The 22,361-nt window shown below is 41.2% G+C and overlaps 1 protein-coding gene across 5 annotated transcripts in view; it reads left to right on the top strand.

The window, feature by feature from the left end:
* Positions 1–2,524: 2,524 nt before the first annotated feature.
* The window catches only part of LOC118586892 (synaptotagmin binding cytoplasmic RNA interacting protein), a 35,076-nt gene continuing 15,239 nt past the window's right edge, over positions 2,525–22,361 (top strand). For 3 of the 5 annotated variants that reach the window (XM_036192344.1, XM_036192343.1, XM_036192342.1), the window contains exons 1-6: positions 2,531–2,867; positions 4,240–4,399; positions 5,110–5,228; positions 5,355–5,462; positions 7,537–7,650; positions 7,743–7,919. In XM_036192344.1, the coding sequence (XP_036048237.1) occupies positions 4,252–4,399; positions 5,110–5,228; positions 5,355–5,462; positions 7,537–7,650; positions 7,743–7,919 (666 nt within the window). In that variant the 5' untranslated portion in view covers positions 2,531–2,867; positions 4,240–4,251. Of the gene's footprint in view, positions 2,868–4,239; positions 4,400–5,109; positions 5,229–5,354; positions 5,463–7,536; positions 7,651–7,742; positions 7,920–22,361 lie in introns of all 5 variants that reach the window. The other 2 variants (XM_036192345.1, XM_036192346.1) reach the window with 2 other exon arrangements.

Here is a 22,361-nt window from a genome sequence, read left to right as displayed (position 1 = left end):
ACTAAAATGTTTCATAGGCTCTTTTAAGTATTGGGCTGGTCAGGGGGATGAGAGTGCACACAAACGGGCTAGCCTTGAATGGATCAGAACTTCAAGAGTGGATGAATCAGAAGGATCCATTTTTAGTATACATGGTAGAGGGTTGTGGCTTTGGACGGTTGTAAGGCAGATCTGGAACTCTGGGAGAGGAGGTAACTGACAGGATTTGACTGATAACCTCAGCAAGAGAATCTGGTGTCCTATATAACTCCTTTTCCAGTGCATGATGCTGGATGCTAATGGATGACTGTCCTGTCAGTGGTGACTCTGGGGATGTTGCTGTTTTGTTTCTCAGCATCTCAAAGTGCCAGGCTGGCCTCGACTTGGTATCTAGCCTCTTCCTGCTGGGATTATGGAAACGATTAAAGGAAGGATTTGGTGTTCAGTTTCTTTTGAAACATCAGGATATCAGAGAGCCTTAAACAAACAAACAAACAAACAAACAAAAAAACAGGTTTGGGGGCTGGAGAGATGGGCCAGTAGGTAAGGATGGTTACTGCTGCCTTGTAGAGGACCCAAGTTTGGTTCCTAGCACCCAAGTCCAGGAGTTCATGACTGCTTGTAACTCTAGCTCCAGTGAGATCCACTGCCTCTGTGGGTACCTGCACTCACAAGCACATACTCACATGCCGACACACACATACAGATAATTAAATCTTGAAAAAAATGCAAGGAAAAGTAAGGTCTAAGATACGAAAGGAATTTAGGTCAGAGATGGAGAGCTTTCAGTCTGAGAGTTCTTGACATTGCCTAGGGAGCGGCGCTTTTTAAGCAGGCTCTTGTATTCAGGCCTCATTAAATAAAACCCCAAGTTTCAGTCTTTGTCCACCTTGTCTAGTCCATAGGCTTTTTTTAATTACCTCTATTAACGTTTTGGTTATTTTTCATTGATACCACCATTCAGACCTTTGGGGTATGAACTAAAATTCCATAGCAGGAATATGTTTGATAGTAAGGAATTTAGGCTCTAGATAGCCAGAGCCTTATTAAACAGGTCTTGGTTAAATAGTACTTCAGAAATATTTCCTATTTGGTCCACCTGCCAACAGGAAAAAAAAAAGCACCATTTTATGTGTCTAGGCACTTTGAAGAGTGTCTAACTTTCTTTGGACTACTGGCTTGTTAAAGCATAAAGCTCATTGGGGGGAACCGGTAGCTTTCTAAAAATAAGCTTTTTTTGTTTTTTCTTTTCTTTTCTTTTTTTTTTTTTTTTTTTTTTTTTTGGTAAAAAGGATAATGCAATTTTCATTACAGTTGTTCTGGATAAAATTAGTATCCATACCGTCTGAGATACAAACGCCTTTGTCTTGTCCTTCTTGTACCTAGTAAACGGTTACAAAGGAAATGTCACTTCACATAACGTTTAGTTGCCAAGACGTTTGAAAAGAAGAAACACAGACATTTTCCCTCACAGTTGTCCTAATCACGAAGCTTTGTGCGGCTTCAAGTTGTTCAAAGTGTGCCAGGAAGAGCACTCAACTGCTTAAAAGGCCAGGGACAGAAACGGAACATTGCACAACCCAACGCCACCGGGCGGGTTAAGCTTCCAAATCTGGCCTCGGTGTCATCCCCGGGGCGGGAGGCACTGGGATTTCCTCGCGAACCCACGGCGCGGCGCCCGCCCCTCCCTCCCTCCCTTCCTCCCTCCGCCCAGGGTGTTCGTGGGAGCGGAGGAGGGCGCGCGCCGGGCCGCGGGATGCCCCATTGTCCAGCGGCGGAAGCCGGGGCTCCCCGGGGTGACTCCCGAACTCGAGCCCCGCCACCCGGTCGCCCCGAGCTCCGCCACCCGCCCCCAGCCCCCGCTCCCGCTCCTCCCCGTGCGGCTCCCCTCCTCCGCAGCCCCATTGTCTGCTTCGCCTCGCCCCGCCCCGGGGGACACGTGCGCCTGCAGCTTCCCGAGCGCCCAGGGCGCGGTGCGGCGGCGGCGGCCCCGGCAGAACGGGGCGGCCAGTGCCGGGCACCCTCGGAGCCCCGGCCGGCGGTGGGGACTGTGGGGGCGGGGAGGGCGGGGTGGGGAGATGCTCGTCTCCTGACAAAGAACGAGTGAGACACGCCGAGCAGGCCGCCCCGCCCGCGGAGCACGAGGGAGTGTCCGCACGAGAGGGCGGGTCTCTCATTCACTTGGCCCCGCACCGCCACCGCCGCCGCCGCCGCCGCCGCCACCGCCACCGCCGCCGCGGCGGAAGGGCGGGGTCTCGTCCCCCCACCCCACCCACCCAGGAGCGAGGGGCGGGGCGGGAGGCGGGGCCCCCGGGCGCGCGTCCCGAGGCGTCGGCTGCGTCGTCACGTCAGCGCGGGAGAGAGAAAGAGCGACTCGGCAGGGACTGGGGACGGGCCGAGAGAGCTAGCGAGGGAGGGCGTGAGCCAGAGTGCCAGCGAGGAGCAGGAGGAGGAGGAGGAGGAGGAGGAGGAGAAGGGCGGCCACTCGTGTCTGAGCGGCCGCGGACGGGAGTGGGGACGCTGGGGGAGGAGGCGCAGGGAGGGAAAGGAGGAAGGCCGAGAGGACAGGGCGGCCGGCGGCCGGCGGAGGTGGCAGGGGGAGAAGGAGGAGCTGGAGGAGGGCAGGGGCTGAGGGAGTGAGTGAGAGAAGCGGACGCGCCAGGCAGGGGAGGGGAGGGAGAGGGGGGGGGTCACGCGGGGGCGCGCGCGCGCACGGGGAGCGCGCTCGGAGGCGAGTGGAACTGGATCGGGTTTGCTGCCAGCGGCGTGAGCTTCGGCCGCCATTTTACAACAGCTCCACTCGCGCCGGACACAGGGAGCAGCGAGCACGCGTTCCCCGCCACCCGACCCGGTCGGACAGGATTCCTCGGCCGCAGCCCCGCGGGGAGGTAACGACCGCCGGCAGCCGGGCCTGGGAGGGGAGCTCCATGACATTGTGGAGGGAGCTTGGGGGAGGGCGGCGCGGGGAGAAACCGGCTTTTCTGGAAAATGGATTCCAAAGGGGGAAGAGGAGCACGTTGGCCGGGGCTGCCAGGGAGTAGGCCGCGGCCGCGCCGCCACTTCCTCCTCTCCCATGTGCTGCCGCGGCCGGGCTTTGTCTGCGGCGCTCCGGGAGGAGGCGCCTGGGCAGCCCCGTGGCCCGCGCGGACCGCGAGCGGCGGCGGACTTGGTGTGCTGTCGTGGCCGGCGGCGCGGGAGTGGGCGGAGAGGCGCGGGTGCTGTCCCGCGGCCGGCCGGCGGGCTTGGGCGGTGCTCGGCTCCCGCGGGCGTGCGCCTGGCGGCGGAACGCCCTCCCGGCGCGGGCTGTCGGCCTCGGGCGCCGCAGCCACTGCACCGAGGGGTGCGGGGGGCCGGGGGTCGCGGGCGATCGGGGTGCGCCCGGGGCGGAGAGCCATGTGTCACGGCGGAGACGGCGGCGCTGGGGGGCGGGGAGAGCCCGTGGCCTGGCGCCGCCGCGGCCTCGGTGTTGAGGGGCGAGATTGTGCGGCTGCACCGTTCGGGGGGCTCGGACCGCGACTGCGGGTTGATGTTGGGAGGCGGTGACGACCGCCTTGGCCCGGTGCTCGGTGGGTTTCCGTTGAAGGAAGTTGTAGGACATTTGAAGGCGCAGAGCACGTGTTTCTAATGGGCTCCTGGCGGCCGCAGTGGTGAGGCTGCCGCTCCGGGTGCGGAGTCGGGGGCGGGCTTTGGGGTGTGGGGGTGAAGGGTGGAGGAATTGGGTGGTGGGAAGGTGGCTTGTGTGAGCGCTTTGTTCTTCGCTGGCTGTTGTTACTGATCTATAAGCGGCAGGCGGGAAAAGCGCACTTTCTGGTTTACCTTGGAGAGAGACAAGCCCAGCGTTGCTTTCTTCACATGCATACATACACAGACACACCGACACACAGACACACACACACACACACACACACACACACACACACACCCCACACCTACCTTATTCTCCGTTTTGGAACTGCTGCATGTGGCAGGCTGGGCCGGTCCCTGTGCTGATTGGGCTTCATTTGTAGTAAGGTTTTTCCTAGCGAGTGTTAGCAGGTGAAGTCAGGGGTGGTGCTCAGGAAGAATGTAGTGAATCGGTCCTTCTGTACCCCGGGCTCCAAATCTGGCATGTCAGGAGATGGTGACTTTAAGGTTTCTTTCAAGGGAGGCGCAGGCTGGCTGGTTGTAGTTACTGGTAGAGAAAGTAAAAGATTGGGACTGTCATTGTCCTCTATTCTTTTTGAAGATCCTAGTTTAATTTTGCTTATTGCGTTTGAACAGATCTCTGGAAACATGGCTACAGAACATGTTAATGGAAATGGTACTGAAGAGCCCATGGATACTACTTCTGCAGTTATCCATTCAGAAAATTTTCAGACATTGCTTGATGCTGGTTTACCACAGAAAGTTGCTGAAAAACTAGATGAAATTTACGTTGCAGGTAAGAACTAACACTTGCAAAATTACATTATGAAATTTTTCTATTGGATTTCTGGCTTTGAGCTAAAATAGCAACTTTTTGTGGTTTCCAATAAATGTGGGAACTGGAGCTTTGCCTTGTTCTGATAGTTGGTTAATTTAGGTTTGATCTAGAGTTTTTCCAAAGTGTAGAGGGAGGGATGAAGTGGGGGAAAAGACCTCCCTAGGGGAAGGCTGTCTGGCCTGATGGATAAGTATATGATAGTAGCAACAGCTGCTAAATGTTGAGCAGCCCATGTGACTTTTTGGGGTATTTTTAAAGCAGGATTCTTGTTTAATAACTTGGTAACTGTAGGCTACTTCTTGTCTTTCTTGGTGTGGTAGTTCCTTTTTCTAGTGGTACTTGACATTGAGTAGATAGATGTTCAGTTGTTATGCTTGGTGTTTTGTTGGTTGACTTAGGATTTATAGGCCTATGTATTTACTGTAGAAATATTGCAGTGTTCAGGACTACTTGGACACAAAACAGGATATAAAATTATGTTGACTCCTTTCTGTGTGGTTGAGAGGACTTAGTTCAGGATGGCTAAGGTATGATCTTCATTATGTAGCTAAGGGGAGTAGAAAGAATCATTGTCACACGTGTACCTGTATTGGCCAATACAGGACTTCTGGAAGAAAGACTTTGGAAATTTTAAAAGGTGATAACTAACTAAATTTTCTCTTTTCCAGGGCTAGTTGCACATAGTGATTTAGATGAAAGAGCTATCGAAGCTTTAAAAGAGTTCAATGAAGACGGCGCATTGGCAGTACTTCAACAGTTTAAAGACAGTGATCTCTCTCATGTTCAGGTAATGTTAATTTAATGTCAGTGTAAAAAGAATAAAAAAAAATGAGTACTTTTGATCTGCTCATTTAAATTTAATTAGACACAGACATAATAGTAATGTTAATATGAATGGAAAATTTCTTTACAGAACAAAAGTGCCTTTTTATGTGGAGTCATGAAGACTTACAGGCAGAGAGAGAAACAAGGGACCAAAGTAGCGGACTCTAGTAAAGGACCAGATGAGGCAAAGATTAAGGTATGTCTTTAAAAGCATTCTGTAGCTTTAAGGTTTTTTTTTTTAAAAGAGTTATTTTCTAGCTTTGGTAAATATTCCTTGTGTGTGGCTTGAGTATATTTCTAAGGTTATTGTCTTCTAATGACTAAATTTTGATAAGTAACTTACCCAATTTTTTATTTTGGTTTTCAAAACAATTCATTTTTATCTTGTCTGGCCACTAATGTTCCATGCTGTGTGATCTATGGTTGAGTCTAAATTCATACTTACAGGTTACTGACAAAACTGGGGGCAAATGGTTGGTTGTTTTTCTTGGGAGGCTTGGGTCCTGATGAATTTGGAATTTTAATAATTGCCTCTTAAATTGGGTTACTAAGGATAGCTATTTCTAAAACTAACTTTTTCGACAATAAAACTGTTCAGTGTGGTAAGCAAGGACATTGGGTTAGGAGTGAAAGTTTTTTGTTGGTGGTGTTGCTGGTTGATTTTTTTTTTTTAAAGGTCATAAAGGAGATTAAATTTCCTCATATTCAGCTATGTTTTTATGTTTGTCTTGTTGAGTGTATAGTTGAGTATATTTGTTTTTAAGTTGATGTTCTTTACTATTGTTCCACTGTTCTTGAGGTAAAAGCTATAGTTTAAGAAACCCAGTTGCTAAACAGCATAAATGTGTTATTTTACCCATATTGGAAAAGGAAGCTTAGATCATGGAAAGATTGGAATATGAAGTGAGTTGTTATCAGAAACCATGAGTTTGGACATGTCTAGCTGTGAGTGGATTGAATTTGAACTATAATTTAGATTTCCATTAAAAAGGGGGTATAGTTGTTTCCATTGCAGTTATTCCAGTGATTGGGGATTTATGAACATTTCCTAAAACTCCCGGAAGGAGGTGGGTTGAATGAACTTGAATGGGACTTAAATTGGACATTTTTATAAGGATGTTTGATAGAGGTGATAAAGTAATTTCCCCAGATTGACAGTGTTATTTGGGACATAAGACTGTTACATTTAAAAAACCTTTTGTAGCACAGGGATTTTATATGAAGGAAAGGAAAGGTGGCCTATTTGGTTCAATTGATATTCTTAGTGTTTTAAACTTTTAAGGAGTAAAAATTTGAGTGTAATGAAACAGATTCTTAGAACTGTTTAAGATTCTTAGCTGTTTAAGAAACTTTGTTAAAAAGTATATGAATACTTTTAAAATTGATATGTTTTCATAAATCAGTAATTGTTTTCTTTTTTTGGACAGGTCATGTTATTTGAGTAGAAAAGATGAAATTTTGGGGTACTGAGGTGACTCAGTCTCTAGTCATTTAACATTTTGATAAGTTTTAACATGTCTCTTTATTTTGAATTGTCAGCTAGTTATTAACACCGTTTTTGTTACTTACAAAACTGTTCTGTAGTTGATAAAATGGAGAACAGTACTTTTGGGGTTTTGTGGCTTAATAGAGTTTTATAGCTTATTAATGGATTACATACATCCTTTTGTTACTTTTACCTATAATGAGAGATGAAGAGAAACTCTTAATTGTGTTTTAACAGTTGAGAGGAATAAATCTAGAAGTTAAAATTATTGTAGTTTCATACAATATTCAAAGTCATTTTGGCTATTTTTTATGAGTGAGCCATGCTGTGTGGCACGCCACTTCAGCACCAGATAATAAAGTTTTTCCAAGTGTATAGGCTTGATTTGAGGAGTGGAGTGGTATCTTCAGAGTTGACAAAATGCCCATAAATAGCATTGTGTGTCTAGGGGTGGGTTACAAGAATTTATTGAGTAAGAAATCCAGAGTTGGGAGGTAATCAGAAGCGTTCATTTTAAATGCAGTTTTTATTAGCAGAGTGGATATATCTTGAAAGGTGTTCATAGATGATTTTACTTTTTATTGCTCAGTAATTAATTGGACACTTAAATTTCAGGATCCTGTAATTTGATAAGTATACATAAAAGGAAGAATTCTCACACAGACCATACACATTTATATGGAGAAATGTTGCTGAGATAATTGGATAGATTTGAACAGGATTGACTTAATTCTATGTATGTGATCATGTGAATAAAGCATTAATAATACTTGAACTTTTCAAGGCACTCTTGGAAAGAACAGGCTACACACTTGATGTGACAACCGGACAGAGGAAGTATGGGGGACCACCTCCAGATTCCGTTTATTCAGGTCAGCAGCCTTCTGTTGGCACTGAGGTAAAGAAACCTAAAACTTGTACCATTTGTAGTAAAAGGTGTCCAATTTCCTAAAGAATTCTCCATGATTGTGAATTCATATTAATTTACAGATATTTGTGGGGAAGATCCCCAGAGATCTATTTGAGGATGAGCTTGTTCCATTATTTGAGAAAGCTGGACCTATATGGGATCTTCGTTTAATGATGGACCCACTTACTGGTCTCAACAGAGGTTATGCGTTTGTCACTTTTTGTACAAAAGAAGCAGCACAAGAGGCTGTTAAACTGGTAAGTTGTCCCTTCTCCTTTTAGATTTTACATTTTCTATCCTAATGTCAGATTTTTCTTATGTGCCATTATCGGGCAGTTTTTGAAGTTCTGATGAGTCAATGTGCCTTTTACTTTTCTATGAAAATATTATAGCAGGGATTAGTGGATAAGATTCAGGATCTGTAAGATGGTTGTATGGAATTCCTAGTTGATTACAGAAACGTCTGTCTTTGGATATATCTATATATCTATATATATTGGATATGTATATATATATATATATTAAATATATATATATTTAAGTTCAAAGGATCGTGAAAAGGTTTATGATGTAGCTCCCAAAGGTTTTTCCCACACTTGGGCCATATTTTTCCCTTCAGAAATTCACAAAAGGGCTGAAGAAATAGCTCAGCTGTTAGAAGCACTGGCTACTTTTCCAGAGGTCCCAGGTTCAACTCTGAGCACCCACAGAGCAGCTCAAAACCATTTGTAACTCTAGTTCCTGGGGATCTTATACCCTCTTCTGGTGTTACCAGGCATGTGGCATATATACAAACATACATATAGGCCAAATGTCCATACACTTAAATAAAACAGAATCAAAAGATTCAGGTGGAAGGTGGTGGTGGTGCACGCCTTTAATCCCAGCACTCAGGAGGCAGAGGCAGGGGGTTCTCTGAGTTCAAGGCCTAATTTACAGTGAGTTCCAGGACAGCCAAGGCTACACTGAGAAACACTGTCTCAACCAACCAACCAACCAATAAATAAATGAATAAATATCAGAGACCAGGATGATAAATTTCTAGATATCAACATAAAGGATTTTGTTGAGTGGGAATACTTGATTTAAAAACACTGGAAATCAGGTGAGACCTAATTGGTTTTTCTAATTCTAAAAGTGTTAAGAACTAATGGCTTATATATAATAGATTGATGTTATTAAATTCTATGAATCAAAAATGAGAAAGATGTAGTGGCTTATGCCTTAATGCAGAAGGATTACCATGTTTGAGGCCAGCCAGGAAACCCAATAGTGTGTATACACACTACCACCTGCAACAATGATAATTAAAGTAAAGGCCATTAGCTTCAGGAGAGAGCAAGGGAGTGCATGTACATGGGAGGAGTTACAAGGATGAAGGGGAGGGGGAAATGATGTAATTACATTTTTACTTCTAAAAATTATAAAAAGTTTAAGAGCCAGTGGTTAGTTAAAACTCAAGGAGTGTGTTATTTCTTTTCCACTATGTAGTTTTGGCCTACTTGTAACTTGAAATTGTAGGCCAGGCTGGCTTCAGACTTTGAGAAATCTTCTACCCCTTTCTCCACATGCCTATGATTTCTGTGGACAACTTGCTATGACTGCTACTTGTTAAAATGGCTTATCTATTTTGTGGAATCTAAACAAATTTAAAATCTTCAGGTTGATTTCGCTAAAAATTCTTAAAGAGGATAAGTAGGATATTTGAATTGGAAATCCTTCAGATATCTGAGGCTTATGTATATGTACATTTATTTTTGAGATTGGGTCTCACTGTAGCTCTGGACTCAGAGATCTGCCTGCTTCTGCCTCTGTAGTGCTGTGATTAAAGGCATGCTGCTGATGCTTTTTGTGTTTTAAATTTTGAGATATTTACAGTCACTTTGAAAATTTCATACTTGTATACAATATATTATCATATATCCCCTCAACAATTCCTTCCCTCTCTTGCTGACACCCTGTTCTTCTCAATTAGTATGAGCATGAACAGGATGCTGTTTTCTGGACTACTTTGTAGTGGTTACACAACTGAAGAAAATGACTTTCATCCTCCTCTATAGCTATTAACTTGGAAGTGCTCCCCAGGGAGGGGTAGGGCCTCCTGAGGCCCTCTTTAATCCTTGAGCCTAATGGTAGCTTAGCTCCTGTGTATCTCTGATTGCAAAGGGTATGCCATGTCCAGAAGTTCATGCTTCATAGTACTTCTTCCCCATTTTCCAACTCTGACAGTCTTTCTACTGCCAACTCTGCTGTTGCTGCCTGAGCCTTGGAGGGAATAATATAGTTGACCCATTTAGGGCCAAGCAATCAGTAGTCCATTATTCTCAGCACTTTGACTAGTTTGACTAGTTATGAGTCTACATTGCACATCATCCTCTGCAATAAGTGTTTCTGTGCCCAAGGCTGAGAGCATCACTAGTTTATGGGTATAAACAAATGTTGAGGGGATCTGTAGAGTTGGTTCAGCAATGAAGAACATATATATTCTTGTGGAGGACTCCAGTTTAGTTCCCAGTACCCACATAGGGTGGCTCATCGTCTCCTGTAATTCTAGCATCGGGTAATCCAGCATCATCTTCTGGCCTCCTTGGATGCCTGCAATCAACATAATAAAGAAAAAAGAAAAAAAAACCAAACCAGCCGGGGCGGTGGTGGCACATGCCTGTAATCCCAGCACTGGGGAGGCAGAAGCAGGTGGATCTCTGAGTTCGAGGCCAGCCTGGTCTACAAAGCTACAGAGAAACCCTGTCTCAAAAAAAACAAAACAAAACAAAATTTAAAAAGAGACTCACAAATGTTTAGAAGACAGTTTAACTAAACGTCTACTTAGCAAAACATCAGCAGATGCTGGCCTCTTTGGGCCTGCCTGGACCTCCCCAGCCATAAACTTTCACCTGGTTTTATAGTGTTGGACCTATATATCCTCCCCCCCCATGTGGAGCTGAGGATTGAACCCAGGGCCTTGCGCTTGCTAGGCAAGCACTCTACTACTGAGCTAAATCCCCAACACCCTGTATTCTCTTTCAAGGAGGTGACCATATCCAATTAGAAAGTGGTTGGTTAGGCCACTACTTCACTTACTATGTAGTCTTTTATTTGCTGGCATAATGGCATAGCATACATAACCCAATATTCTGAAATGTGCTAAAATAGATCTTTTTTTAAATTTTATTTTATATACATAGATGTTTTGCCTACATGTATGTCAGTATGGGGGAATCAGATCCCCTGAAAGAGTCACAGACAGCTATGAGCTGCCATGTGGGTGTTGGGAATTGAACCCGAGTCCCCTGGAAGAGCAGCCAGTGCTCTTAACCTCTGAGCCATCTCTAGCCCCATGACTGACCACCTTATTTTTAAAGGGTGTTTGTAGCCAAAGGATGGCCATGAACTTGTGTGTAGCCAAGGAAAGCCTTGTATTCAGGATTCTTCTGAATCTTAACCATGACTGGCTTGAAAGCAAACTTTTGTATACTGTATCTTTCTCATTTTTCAGATTTGGTATTTTCACCATCATTTTAAGGCAGACCTTAAGGAAAAGAATAAGTGTATTTTGCAGTTCTCTATTGCTTGAATCTCTGCTGATGAGTATAATTGAATATGTGTGCTTAACATTAGGAAAGTGTGTTTCTTGATTTCTTTAAAGAATTAAGGAATTTAGATTTTTTTTTTTAATAGTTCACTTTTTTCTTACAAGAATGCTTCTCTTTCAGAGGGAATATTATATAGCTCTGCAGGGAGCCATTCTCTGGTAGCCTGGTAACCTTTGAGCTATCAAAAGTTGATATCAGTTGAGGCGAAATGAAGGACTTTTTGAAGCTGCAGCAAGAAGTGCTATTAGAAATCATCCCCTTTGGGTTGGGGAGATGACTCATTGACCTAGTGCCTGCTATGCCAGCTTGAGATTCGAGGTCAGATCCTCAGCACTCATGTAAAAGACAGGCTTAGTGATAAACTTGTGTAACCTAAGCACTGGGGGATGGGAACAAAGAATCCTTAACTCATTTGCCAGCTATCTTGCCTGTGAACTCCATTCAGGTTCACTGAGAGACCCAGTCATTTAAAAATAAGATGGGAATTGATAAAAGGAAGACCTAGTGTCAGCTAGCTTGCATGCCCACTGTATACATGTGTACATAACACATTAAAAAGTCATTTGCTTGGGGTATAAAATAACACCATTTATGTGAGGTAGCAACAAAGTAGCTTAAAAAGTTTTTTTTTTACATGTATGGGTGTTTTTCCTGCATGTAAATCTGTACCACTTGTGTGCCTGGTGCCTGTCGAGTCCAGAAGAGAGGGTGTTGGATCCCTGGAACTGGAGTTAACAGAGGATTGAGAGCTGCCAGGTGGGTGCTGGGAGTCGAACCTTGGGTCATCTAGAAGAGCAGTTGGCGCTCTAACGACTGAGCCATTTTTTTCTAGCCCCTTTAAAAAAATAGAAGCCAAAAACCTTTTAAAGTTGGAGCAGTAATAAAAATGATGAAGACAAAGAACCATCTTACTAAAGAAAAGCTAATAGAGAATTTTATCTGTTGATACTAGACTCAACTTTTTGGGGAAAAAAGTCTTGAAGTGGCATTAAGGTGAAAGTTTAGATTTATTTTGTATGTATGAGTGTTTTGCTTGCATGTATTTATGCGGGTTGTGTGGTTTGCCTGGTACCAGAGGTGGTCAGAAGAGGGCATCTGGTCTTGTGAAACTGGAGTTACAGATAGTTGTGAAACACCATGTGGGTCCTGGGAACCGAACCTGGGTCATCTGCAAAAGCAGCAGTGCTCTTAACTGTGGACTACTTTTTTGCTATCTCATTTCTAGATGAATTCAAGAAGCATTAAATAGTGACAACATATAATTCACCATTAACATGATTTTTGAGTACCAATAAATAGACTGAGATGTTTTAGTTTAGAAAACTCTCATGGTTTAATAAATAGAATCCAAATTTGTATTATTATGGTTTGCTTGTGTAGTTTTAATATACATGTATTAATAATAGTATATATTTTGACTAATAACAGAAACAACATAGATGACCATATAGCCTTTTTGATTGATCTACGAACTCTCATTCTTAACCTTTCCATATTTCTTTCTTTTTCTGGTTTTTCAAGACAGGGTTTCTTGGTGTAGTTTTGGTGCCTGTCCTATAACTCACTCTGTAGACCAGGTTGGCCTCGAACTCACAGAGATCACCTGCCTCTGCCGCCACCACCACCTGGCTCAGTCATAATTAATTTTAATTGTGGGTAAATAGGAGACTTTGCAGTTTGGTGCCTTTTAAAAGATATTCTTAACCTCTGAGCCAGCTCCTGAGTTCAATTCCCAGCACCCACATGGTGGCTCACAACCATCTGTGATAAGATCTTGTGCCCTCTTCTGGTATGCAGACATGATATAGGCAAAATACTGTATACACAATAAAATAAATCTTTAAAAAAAAAAGATATTCTTGGTAGCATTTAGATCCACTGGAATCTCTTGGAAGTATCATTTATTTTTAAGATTTTCTTTCTTGTTAAAGTTAGCTCTGTATATAAATGTTTTGCCTGCATGTATGTGTGTGCACCCTCTGTATTCCTGTTGTGGGTGGTGAAGGCAAGAAGTAGGTATCAGATCCTCAAGAACTGGAACTACAGATGGTTGTGAGTCACCCTGTGGGTGCTGGGAATGGAATCTGGGTCCTCTGAGAGAATAGCTAGTACTCTTAACTGCTGGTCTATGTTCTTCCAGCCACTTTACAAATAACATTTCTTTAAGGTATTTTGTCTGCATGTATTTCTGTTCAACAAAGGCACTACATAGTACTCTTGGAGGTCAAAAGATTAGCTGCCATATGGGTGCTGGGAATTGAACCCTCAGTCCTGGAAGAGCAGCTGGCACTCTTTAACTGGAGCCATTTCCCTAGTCCCTTAAAAAGGGATTCATTATTGTGCATGGGATTTAGGAGATGTACTTTAAGATGAAAAATAACTAGATTTTGTAGGGAATGAAGTGGTTGAAACATGAAAATACAAAATTGAAATTGACTTAGATGTTTTCTGTTAGATGTTTGGATATGAGCATGCGCTTCCTAAATAATTTCTCAATAGAACATATTTTAGAAATGATCCTGATTTGGGTCATATTTTGAGGTTCTGTTTGAGTTATAACTGACTAAAGTGAAATTTTATGTAATTGGAGTGTTATTCTAGTTATACACAACCAAACATTGAGAAAATGCCGCTTCTGAGTTATTCATAGATAAAAATGAGATACTTTTTCCTTTTATGTTGTGTCTTGAGAAATATTTTAGGTTAAGGTGTTTAAGATATTTTAAAAAATGTATAGTGGTGTATTTATTCACACTTACAATATAGTGCTTGGGAGGAGAGGCAGACAGACCTATAGTGAAACCATGACTCAAAACAAACAAAAAAACCCCAAACTATTACAGATTATAAATTTGCATTTTCTTGTGGGTTATTTATAAAACAGGTTTTTTGTTTTGCCCTTTTTTTTTTTTTTTTTTTTTTTTTTTTGTGAGACAGGGTTTCTCTGTAGTTTTGGTGTCTGTCCCAGAACTGGCTCTGTAGATCAAGCTGGCCTCAAACTCACAGAGATCCATACCTGGCTCTGCCTCCTGAGTGCTGGGATTAAAGGCATGCCCCACCACTGCCAGTTACAATAGGCTTTCTTTATAAGCTCCTGGCTATAAACTGGGTTAGTTGTTGATAGCTAAAGGAAGTCATGAGGTTAAAACAACTTCAGGTTTGTATTAAAATTATTTTTGTTGGGCGCAATGGCATACGTAGGCCTTTAATCTCAACACTTGTAGGAAGAGACAGGGTTTCTGAGTTCCAGGATAGCCAGGTCTACACATAGAAACCCTGTCTTGAAAGCCAGTATATATGTATTATTTGCTTAAAAACTCATATAATGTATTTTGATCTTATTCACATTTCTCCCTTTTAACTATTCCGAGCTCCATTACTACCTCTCTGTCCCTCTCCCCAATGTCCTTTTTTCTATTTTCTTTTTTTTTTTTTTTTTTTAAGGACAAAGTCTTAAGTGGTCGTGGCTGGCCTTGGAACTCACAGATCTGTCTGCTTCCTCTGAGCATTGAATTAAGTACAAGTATCATTAAATTTTTATTATTTTAAAAAATAATCCTTTGAGTCCAGTTTGTGCTGCCCATATGCTTCTGGGTGTGGGAGCCATCCAGGGAGTGTGGTCAACCTAGTAGGGGCCATACATACCCTTACAACTTGACTCCCTTTATTTACCCAGAAGCCATTAACTGCCCATATGTGCTCAGTTAGGAGTGGGGGCTAGTGACCTCTTGCTTCTCCATGCTGAAGTGTTGGCTAGCTTGTGTATTAATCAGTGCAGTGGTCCTGCCACATCTAGAAGACATTTTGCTCTAGTCTTCCCTGACTTTTGTTTCTTGATAAAGGTTCCAGTTTTGACTGAGTACCAGTTGACATTTATCGTTAACACTTTGTCGAGTTGTGAGTTTCTGCCTGAACCATCATCCATTGCTCAAAGAAACTTTTATTTCTAGAATAAAAAAAAGTTTACTTTTATGTTAAGACCCGTTTGCATACATCTATATATGTATGTATGGATAGGTATACAGCACCTGACATACCATGTGTGTCTATAGAGAAAACTTTTTTTTTTTTTTTTTTTTGAGATGATGTCCTGTCTGGCCTGGAACTGCATGCCTCTGCCCATTTTTAAATTATTTCAGCTAAAACAGTGCCACTGAGCCAGGCAGTAGTGGCTTACGCCTTTAATCCCAGCACTTGGGAGGCAGAGCCAGGATTTTGTGTGAGTTTGAGGCCAGCCTGGTCTACAGAGCGAGATCCAGGACAGGCACCAAAACTACACAGAGAAACCCTGTCTTGAAAAAAAAACCAAAACAATCAGAAAAAAAGCAAAACAAACAAACAAACAAGAACAACAAACCAGTGCCACTGTGTGTAGCTGCTGGGTAAATAGCCCAACTAGTGTCATTTCTTACACCAGAATTTGTATGTAGCTTGATGATTTTCTAGCCTCCACTTGAAATAATTTTAAATGTGGTACAGTGTTCAGTTGTAGGGCTTAAGACTAGATTAATGGGTGATATTTTCTTCTGAGATGCTTAGGAGTATAGTATTTTGGATTGTTCAAAAAAAACAAACAAATCAGGAAATGGGATTGGGGATGGACTTCTGGAGGTAGAGTGCTTGTCTAGAATTCATAAAGGCTTGGATTTGATCTTAGATATTAGATAACACACAAACCAAGTATGTGATACACACCTATAGTCCTAGAACTAGGAAAGTAAAGGCAGGAGGAATAGAAGTTAGAAGTCATCCTTGTCTACCATGTGAGACTTTGTCTTTAGAAAACACAACAAAAGCCAAAAACAAGGAACCGGAGAGATTTCTCAGCTGTTAGGAGCACTTGTTGCACTTCAGAGGACCTGGGTTCCAATTATAACACCCACATAGTGGCTCACCATCGCTATAACTTCAGTTCCAGGAGATCTGAGACCCTTTTCTGACTTCTGGGGTTACCAGGCACATAAATAGCCCAAACACTTGTACACATAAAATAAATACTCCTTCTCTTACAAAAAAAGCAAAACCTAGAAACCAAAAACAACAGAAAAGAGGACAGGACAGGCAAGTATGCATGTTTACTTGTGTGTTGTGCTGCTGAATTGGATTCAGTGGATAGTGGCTGTAGGGTCCATAATTCTCCAGAGTACAAATATTGTCTTGAAAAAAACGAACCAAACAAAACAAAACAAAACTGCCTAGTAGTACCTGTGTTAACACTGATAGATGAGATGTCTACTTGTATATTGACAGTGAGGTTTTATTACTATTGATTTTTTATTTTTTTTGCAAGAGGGTTTTACCTTAGGCTTCTAGTGCTGGGGTTTTTGACATTCAAACAACATACCTTATACCTTGTATCTGATGGTGAATAAATGCAGCATGCAAGAGGCTAAGGTTCTTGCCATGAGTTTGAAGCTAATTTTACTATGTTATGGGACCCTTTCTTAAACACAAACGTGCATGCATACACACATATAGATGTGTGTACTACCATCATGTATATTTAACCATTTTAAACTAAATGAATCTGGTGAAAGAAATAAATCCATGAAATATTTTACCAGCAATTTAGAAAATACTTAAATGTGTTTAACATGTAAACTTAATAAAATTCTTTTGGGTCTCTAATTTTCATTACTAGATTTTAACATACATAGCACAGTCCCTTGTTCATTGTCACTGCTTCCCCTTCTGTCTCCTGTTTTTCTCCTTTACTGGTCTGCTTCCTTCCTTCACATAATTCCCCCTTTGCCTTCATGTCACATGTTTATAAATCCTGTAGTCTATCTATGAGAGAAATGTTAGGGTGACAGTTTCTACTATAGGTGGATAAAGTGTTGATTGTGGAGAGTTTATATGGACAGAGAGGTTATCTATAATCGAAGTGCAAGCAAATGGGGCAAAGGATAAAGGAAGAAAGGTGGAAGAATTTACTTGGCTTGGGGTTGGTAGAGAAGGCCTGAGAAAGATGAGAGTAGCACAGTGAAGAAAATACTGCTAGTTGTAACATTTTATGGAAATAAACAGTTGCCAGAAGGTAGTTGTTTATAAAATGGCGATGCTTTCTTGCATAGTATAGTTTTGAACCTTGGAGTGGGTGGCATGACATAAGTGGTTGATAACGGAAAATGTTTGAATGAAAGGAACAAAGGCAGAAAGAGGGATTACAACAATGAGGAGGAGGTCAAAAATTTTGTTTGCTTTTTTTTTTTTTTTTTTTTTTTTGAGACAGGGTTTCTCTGTGTAGCTTGGCGCCTTTCCTAGATCTCGCTTTGTAGACCAGGCTGGCCTCGAATTCACAAAGATCTGCCTCCCGAGTGCTGGGATTAAAGGCGTGCGCCACCACCGTCTGGCAAGGTCAAAGATTTTGAAGAAAAAAGTTTGTATATTGGATGAGGAAATCAAGATCTAAAACATTTGATAGTCTAGAAAACATAGTTCACAAGATATAGTCAAATCCTTGTGTAACTAACGAAAGTAATGTGTAGTGACAGTCAGATAAGCTAGATGGAGTATGTGTAGTAGAGGTGTATGTGTCTATGGGTGGATTATTTAGTAGTCTCCTCAATCTCAGTCTGTATTTACCAATATTATATTGTAGATGACACTTTGAAGGGATACTTGAGAGTGCTGGCTTCTTGGAGGTAGGTAGTTTTGCTTGCCATTATTGGAATAGAATGATAGAACAACTTAAGTCCTGAGCATTTTGTGTAGGAATATGAAGAGTTGTCTTTCTAGTAAGGAAATAGGTTTTTTTTTAAATTTTTAAAAATTTTATATTTTTTGGTTTTTTTGAGACAGGGTTTCTCTGTGTAGTTTTGATGCTTGGATCTCAATTTGTAGACCACACTGGCCTTGAATTCGCAGAGATCCACCTGGCTCTGCCTCCCTAGTGCTGGGATTAAAGGTGTGTGCTACCACCGCCTGGCTTCACTGTAGAATTTTTAAGGAAAGGTTTTAAATGTTTTAAAATAAAAGAACAGGCTTATAATATGTAGTGGCTTTGAGAAGAATTATGACAGTAATCACTTCTGGATTACAATTCGAATATGAGATTGCTAATTTGTGTGTGTTTTGTCTTATGTGTGAGTGAAAGAGTATGCGCAAATGGTTATTAGAGTGCTTTGTCTTAATTATATGAGTGAGAGAATAGTGTGTACAGGCTCATTATAGACAGAGAGTGAGAGTATATGGGTCTGTATACATGCACAGGTGCTCATGTGCCACAGTGCTCATAGAGTGGTCAGAGCACAACCTTAGGTGTTGGTTAGTCCTCTTCTTCCTTGAGAACAGGGTATCTTTGTTTGCTAGCTGGCCAGTAATTTTCTGGGGATTCTTCTTCTGTCTCTTCCTTCCATCTCTATAGGATGTGCTGGTATTACGGTATTACAATGCTACTGTGTTGACTTTACATGGGTTCTGGGTATGGGAACTCATGGTATGGGGCCTTATGACAAGCGCTTTGCCCCCTGAGCCATCTCCTCACACTGATTAGTGGTCAGATTTCATCTATATTTTATTCTTGGTCACCTCACTGACATTGGGCCAGAAAGCTGGATTTTTAAAACCTTTTTGTAAACCCATTTTGCTAAATATGAAATGCTTCACATTTCGTTCATCCTTCATACCATCATGCTGTGCTGAAAAACCCTAACTGCCTGAGGGACATGTTTCAAAAGTTAGGGCCTATCATATTAAATTAGAACTTCTCATAAAAATCAGGTTGTTTGTATGTACTCTTTCCCTTTGACTCAGTTCAGCAGGAAATGAGATAGGTATTCTCTAACCTCTCCCCTTGTCTCCTCCCCTCCTTTCTTCCCTTTGTAGTCTGTCCATATATATAGCCCATGCTGGTGTCTGGCCTCAGCCTTCCAAGGGCTAGGATTACAGGTGTGCATTACTGCACTCAGCTTTTTGTTTATTCAAATATTGGTGAAAAGGTTACAATTTTATTTATTTTATTTAAATCCCTCTAAACTTCAAACCTTTCATTTTACCCTGTGTTGATCCAGGCAGATGATGATGGTTTAGAAGGGAGGACCTGGTTTTTCTGTAGATAATAATTAGTAGAAATATTCACTACTTAGAAGTAGTGTTGTAATATTTGTGACTGAAGAAGTGCTTTCTACTTTACAGATAGGCAGGTTAAAGTTTTTTTGTTTTTTTGTTTTTTTTCCTTTTGGAGACATAATCATAGCCTTGGCTGTCCTGGAACTTACTTTGTAGACCAGGCTGACTCACAACTCAGAGAGATCTACCTGTTCTGCTTCTTGAGTGCTGGAATTAGACATGTGCCATGATGCCTAGTCCTTAGAATTTCTAATTACTGTTGCCTTTATGGAATTTCTTTTTTTTGTCTTGCTTTTCCTAGTTTCCTCCCCCCCCTCCCCTTAGGATTATGTTTGCTTTCAATAGTAATTGTTGGTATAACCAAGACACTTTTGCCAAGATATTTTTAAAGTTAGTTCTTTTTCTCTTTGCTTTGCTCTTGATACAGGGTCTCACTATGTAGCCCTGGCTGGCCTGGAGCTCACTATGTAGACCACACTGGCCTCAAAACTAAATAGAGTTCACCTGCCTTGCCTCTGGAGTTCTGGAAGTAAAGGCATGTCATCATATTTGGCCTAAGTATTTTAAGTAAATACCTTCTTTTGTCTAGACGATTTAAATGGAGAGAGAAAATATGAATGAGAATATGAATCAAAAGTTTCTGTTAACCTTGCCATAACTTGTATCTGTCTATGTTTAAATAGTTTGTAATTTTCATTTTATTCCTGGTATTTTGTTTTGATCAATTCTTTAATGTTAAACAGACTAAATGACCAAATGAAAGCATTTGTTAATATTAAGGCTGGCTACTTAATGCTAAATTATGTGAATATTGGGTAGGAGGCTACATGGTAAAATGCAATTTAGATTATCTATTTGGAAAATTAGATGCTGTAATGTACTTCTTACTCAGAGTCCCCTGCAATAATAGATTCAACCACTGCATCATTGTTTTCAGAAAACATTTTTTTTCCTGTTTTTAAGTTTATAGGAGGCTTTTGTACAGAGTGTGTTCCAGGATAGCCAGAGTTGCACAGAAACTATGTCTCAGAGGAAAAAAACAAAAATGAGAGTTTTTTGTTTTTTTTTTTTTTTTTGTCTAAAGGATAAGATGTAGATAAAAATGTAAATGCTATATGAAGAAATAAAATATATGATAAGATTTGTCAGCCTCTTGTTAACTAATAAATTTGGGTATACTGTGTTAGAATAGAATGTATGACCTCCTATCCATCTATACCAAGAGTGATATTCCTGCCTCCCAATTGTCCCTTTCATTATGTGGCAACCAATAACATCAGATGTCTCCTGGGTGCCAGAATTATTTCTAGTGAGTACTATAGGGGGATGTCATCATGAAAGAGTGCTTTTGTTGAGCATTATAGGTCTTGTGGATCAAGAGTGTTTGTATGAGCTCAGTTTATTGGATGAGCTTATTAGCTGGTGAAAGTTTCAGGAAAACTTTTTTTCCCTCCTTTCCTCTAGAAACTCGAGATAGGCTTTCTCTGGCTGTCCTGGAAGTTTGGATCACTACTGCCTGGAAAAAATTTCTGAGGCTCAGAGGTTCAAAAATTATGTTTCTTAGAAGCTATGTAGGTATTGTGGAGAGAAATGAAAATAAGTGAGGAGTTTTAGTATATATTTGATGTATCTCACTGGCATGGTAAACTGAGACTTTCTTTTTTTTCTTTTTTTCTTTTAAATTTCAACACTAGTTTTTATGTGTGTTTATGGGTGTTTTTGCCTACTTGTTTATCTGAACTATGTGTGTCTGCCATGTATGTTAACTGGCACCTGCAAAGTCCAGGAGAGGGCATGGGAGTCTCTGGAACTGGAGTTACAAATGGGTGGGAGACATTGTGTGGGTTCTGGGAATCTAACCTGTGCCCTCTGAAGAGTAACAAGTGCTTTGAAATACTGAGACATATCTCCAGCTCTGAGATGAAAATAGGCAAAAATTGCAAATTAAAAGTCATGTGTTTGGTATGAATATTGAGAATTAATCTTTAATTGGCTTGATCAAAAATGAAGCCATTAAACTGTTCTGAACTGTAGATAAAGTATGTGAACTTTATCTGGAGATGAACAAGGTGATGAGGAGTAGGAGTCACCTCCCAGAATTATCTATGTCCTATAAATAGCAGATAACACCTGTCTTGCAAGACTAGAACTCATCTTGGTTTTTTATAATACCATTTGTGACAAAGTAGATCAGGAGTCAAGTATAGGTGGGATTGGTTCATCAAGAATAATTCCTGTCTTTATCATTGTTATTAACATAAAAAATTGAATTTAAAGTTTGAACTGCAATTCATAAAATTCCTTGTTACCTGACAACTTTTAAGATTTAAGTTTGGCCCAGCTATGATGGGGCAAGCCTTTAATCTCAGCAGTTTGAGGCCAGCATGGTCTACAGAGGGAGTTCCAGGATAGCTAGGGATACACAGAGAGACCCTGACCTAAAAAACAAACAAACAAAAAGACAAAACAAAACTTTGTAAATAGTGAGATTGCTATATTGTCACTTGATAAGATTGTATTTTGAAGTGCTCTTCCATATTTCAGCATTCTATAGGATATGGTTACTTGAATATTACATCTACTCTTTATTGTAGTTTTATAGTTGGCAATCTGCCCTTTTTTTTTTTTTAAAGAAAAAAAACTAGTCTTTTTCCTTTTTTTTTAATTGTATATTTGGCGAGAATGAAATGGAGGGGAAAGAGTAAGGTTAAATTTAGAATAAAAAGATCTTTTTTGGACCTGAAAAAATTTTTTATTACATTTTTATATTCTTTATTGAAACTTGTTGCAGGAGGATGTGGGAATGAGAAAAGTATATTTATGTATGTTATGGTTACTTTGGAGGCAGGAAACTTGATAATCTTGAATGAAATTTCCATGATTTTTGAACACCTGGATGGAAGAGTGATTTTAGAGATTAAGATAATTGTCACTTAATTTCAAGGTTTTTTTTCACTTAAAGGATTCAAAAATGAATTGACATTAAAATCGTTAGCCTTTTTTTTGGGTGTATGTGTGTGAAATCTTAGATTGTCA

Source organism: Onychomys torridus, chromosome 7 (genome assembly GCF_903995425.1).
Source record: "Onychomys torridus chromosome 7, mOncTor1.1, whole genome shotgun sequence".
Taxonomy (NCBI): domain Eukaryota; kingdom Metazoa; phylum Chordata; class Mammalia; order Rodentia; family Cricetidae; genus Onychomys; species Onychomys torridus.
The sequence above is the reverse complement of the archived record's forward strand: the minus strand, read 5'-3'. Positions and strand labels throughout refer to the sequence as shown.